The following is a 3383-nucleotide window of genomic DNA, read 5'->3' on the forward strand; positions in this document are numbered from 1 at the left end:
TTTTCCCAGCGGCCGCACGTAAGACGTGGTCGGAAGTCGGGGATAGCCAAAGGCATTTCAGACTGCTGAAGCCAGAACCCTCGTAATGCATTTTGTAGAACAGAGACGTACGGGACGAGGGATTCCGTAAGGACACATATCAAAGTTGCAGTCCTTATTTCCAGTGCTGTTTGGCGTGTTAACAGTGTTTTATAGTGCCGAATGAGGTATGATTGCCTTTTTTTTATGCAGGAATAAATAATTGAAAATTCAAGTCGAGAAAAAATGCGCCGTTTTTTCCGGAAGCGGGAACCGAACCCACAACCTCCGCATAACGCGTGCGGTGCTCTTCCATTGAGCTAGTTCCGCGGTGACTCCCCTCTCGACTATACCACGGGGTTTTGTATTTACGACTACTCAGAGCCCGGTCAACTAGCGCCGCCCCTCGACCAGCGCGGGAAGACGTAGAACGTCTTTTCCCAGCGGCCGCACGTAAGACGTGGTCGGAAGTCGGGGATAGCCAAAGGCATTTCAGACTGCTGAAGCCAGAACCCTCGTAATGCATTTTGTAGAACAGAGACGTACGGGACGAGGGATTCCGTAAGGACACATATCAAAGTTGCAGTCCTTATTTCCAGTGCTGTTTGGCGTGTTAACAGTGTTTTATAGTGCCGAATGAGGTATGATTGCCTTTTTTTTATGCAAGAATAAATCATTGAAAATTCAAGTCGAGAAAAAATGCGCCGTTGTTTCCGGAAGCGGGAATCGAACCCACAACCTCCGCATAACGCGTGCGGTGCTCTACCATTGAGCTAGTTCCGCAGCTTTTTTTTCTTTCTTTATTACCGGCTTGGTACAAAACATGCAATACAACTTTTGCACAACACAAGCTTAAAAGCACTTGCCGACCTCAGGCAAATGCGTGTGGGTTAAAACTGCTTGAGGGATACCAGTTCGTTCAATACGTTCATCCACGCTGGTGGTTCACTCTGGGCCTCGAAAACATCTCTTACAAAAGCGACGCTTTCCTTGAAGTATTCCCTCGCCGGACGTGCGTTGACATCAGCGTGACGCACTGCCATACGCGTTTTCCATATACTGTGCAGGCTGAGGACAAGGAACATGTCATAAGGCACACCTTCGTCGTTTTCGGTTGGCAAAAACCGTATGCCATAAGGGCTTATTGGTAGATCTTTTTTTAAAGTTCTTTGCAGGATGTCCCAGTGAAATACGGCATCGCTGCAGTCAAGAAATATGTGCTCGATTGTCTCCGGTTTACGACAGATAATGCAGTCGATGCCCCAGGGAACATAAAGCCCTTTCTCTTGAAGCCAAGGTTTCACTGGCAAAGTACCGCTGTGCAGTTGAAAGAAAAAGGACTTCGCTGAGGACCGGACTGGCATTTTTTTAACTCTTTTTAGAACGTCTTGTCCTGGGCCTGCGCAATGTAGGTACCGGTACAAAGGCACCGGCAGTGTCACGTCAATCAAATCTTTGTACAGTCGTCTTCGGTGTACAGTACTGAGATATTCTATTGAAAACCGCGCCTTTAAGAACTGGTATGCTAGAACAACTTCTCTTAAATAGCCCCGTGCAGTCGATCCCCCCACAACATAAGACGACACGACAAAGTCTGGCAAAACATCACGCAGCCTGAGTTGAATTACACTGCGCAAAAAGACATCTCTTTGGTCGCGTAGAAAAACAAAACGTGAAACAACTTGTCTTAAGAATAAGTGTACCAAACCCAAGCCGCCACTTCTCACGGAACGGAACAGGTTTGTGCGACTTGTGCGCTCCCACGTGGAGCCCCAGACGAATACGGCAAAGACTCTATGCAATTTTTGCACATGAAGCCTTGTCATGTATAGCACTTGCAGTACATACCAAATTTTGGCCACCAGAAACAAATTGCACACAGTTGCACGGCCGAACATTGATAAATCCCGACCGCCCCATTTACCTGTTTTCCCCCTCACCCGTTCTGTCTCTGCTGCCCAGTATTCGTTCGTGTCACGATACTGGTCAAGCGGCACTCCCAGGTATCGTGAGGGTATAGTGGTCCACTGTGCATTTGCAAAAGATGCTGGAGTGCTGTCCCACGCACCGTGCCAAAACCCTGTGGTTTTATCCCAGTTGATCTCACTACCTGTCTGTTTGCAAAACATGACCGCATCATTCACTGCTTCGAGAACGCTTTCTTTGTCAGCACACATAAGGGCCACGTCGTCAGCATAGGCGAGAATTTTCACCTCACTTTCATGAAGTCTGAAACCGCGCACGCTGTCATTGCAAATTACCTTCAAACAAAAGGGCTCGAGGTAGAGGGCAAAGAGTAAAGGTGCCAGAGGGCATCCTTGTTTAACGGATGACAGGATTTGGAAGCTACTGGTTATTTTCTTGTTTATAATAAGACTGGCTGAGCAGTCCGAGTAGCTCATTCTGACGCCTTCTAAAATGACGGAACCGACATTCACGTGCTCCAGAATATCAAAAAGAATTTTGTGTGAAACGCGATCGAACGCCTTTTCTAAGTCGAGCTGTAGAACAGCAACGTGTCCACCCAGCGAATCCACGCACTCTAGGATGCTCCTGGCTACATGAATGTTGGTCTGAATAGAGCGCCCTTTTATTCCACACGTTTGGTGTGGCCCCACAATATATGTTATTACTGCTTGCAACCTACTCGCTAAAACCTTCATAAAAATTTTATAATCGACGTTGGTAAGGCTAATAGGGCGAAAGCCCTTAACTGACAATAACTTAACCGGGTCGTTGCTCTTTGGAATTAGAACGACATGCGAGTGTCTAAACGATTTTGGCAACATTTTTTTCTGATATGATTCCTTTAACACGGCGTAAAGGATCAGTCCCAGTTCGCCCTTAAACGCTTTGTAGAAACTGGCCCCTAAGCCATCCGGTCCAGGGGATTTTCCCGTACTCAGTTCGTCAATGGCCTTCTCAATGTCGGATACACTTATTGGCCCTTCCAGGTATTCTGTTACTTTGTCGTCTAACTTAGGCATCGTCGATAAGAAGCAGCTTTTAAACCCGTCTTCAAGGTCCCGCCCATTCCCTAGCAGTTCGTGATAGTGCTGTAAGAACGCTTGGCAGATCGTATCGCTGTCTTGCGTAACTTGTCCGCTGTAGTCTATTGCCGTGATTTCATTCTGCCTTGCGTATCTTTTTTCTTCGCCTAGCGAGCGCTTTGTTGGCGCTTCTCCTAACCATAATTTTTCTGCCCGGGCGCGTATTGCAGCCCCTCTGTATCTATCTGCATCTATCAGTTCAAGTTGCGCCTTCTCCTCTCTAATAGCTTCTGTGAACTTCCCCGGCTGTGTTGTTTCGACGCTTAAAAGAAATTCGAGTTGTAGCTGTAGTTCTTTTTCTTTTTTCCTCTCCTC

At 47.1% G+C, this 3383-nt stretch overlaps 1 protein-coding gene across 1 annotated transcript; it reads right to left on the bottom strand.

Moving 5' to 3' along the window:
• Positions 1-830: 830 nt before the first annotated feature.
• LOC144168425 (uncharacterized) lies at positions 831-2507 on the bottom strand. The gene has a single exon (XM_077697420.1). It carries the CDS (start codon positions 2418-2420, stop codon positions 909-911), a length of 1512 nt encoding a protein of 503 aa, XP_077553546.1. The 5' UTR covers positions 2421-2507; the 3' UTR covers positions 831-908.
• Between the last annotated feature and the right edge of the window lie 876 nt (positions 2508-3383).

This window comes from Haemaphysalis longicornis, unplaced genomic scaffold, assembly GCF_048455015.1.
Source record: "Haemaphysalis longicornis isolate Haplotype H1 unplaced genomic scaffold, Haemaphysalis longicornis Haplotype H1 scaffold_1, whole genome shotgun sequence".
Taxonomy (NCBI): domain Eukaryota; kingdom Metazoa; phylum Arthropoda; class Arachnida; order Ixodida; family Ixodidae; genus Haemaphysalis; species Haemaphysalis longicornis.

What these genes read in the sequence shown, in the direction of transcription:
- LOC144168425 (XM_077697420.1), bottom strand. Translation starts at nt 2,420, where the DNA reads ATGAGCTACTCGGACTGCTCAGCCAGTCTTATTATAAACAAGAAAATA.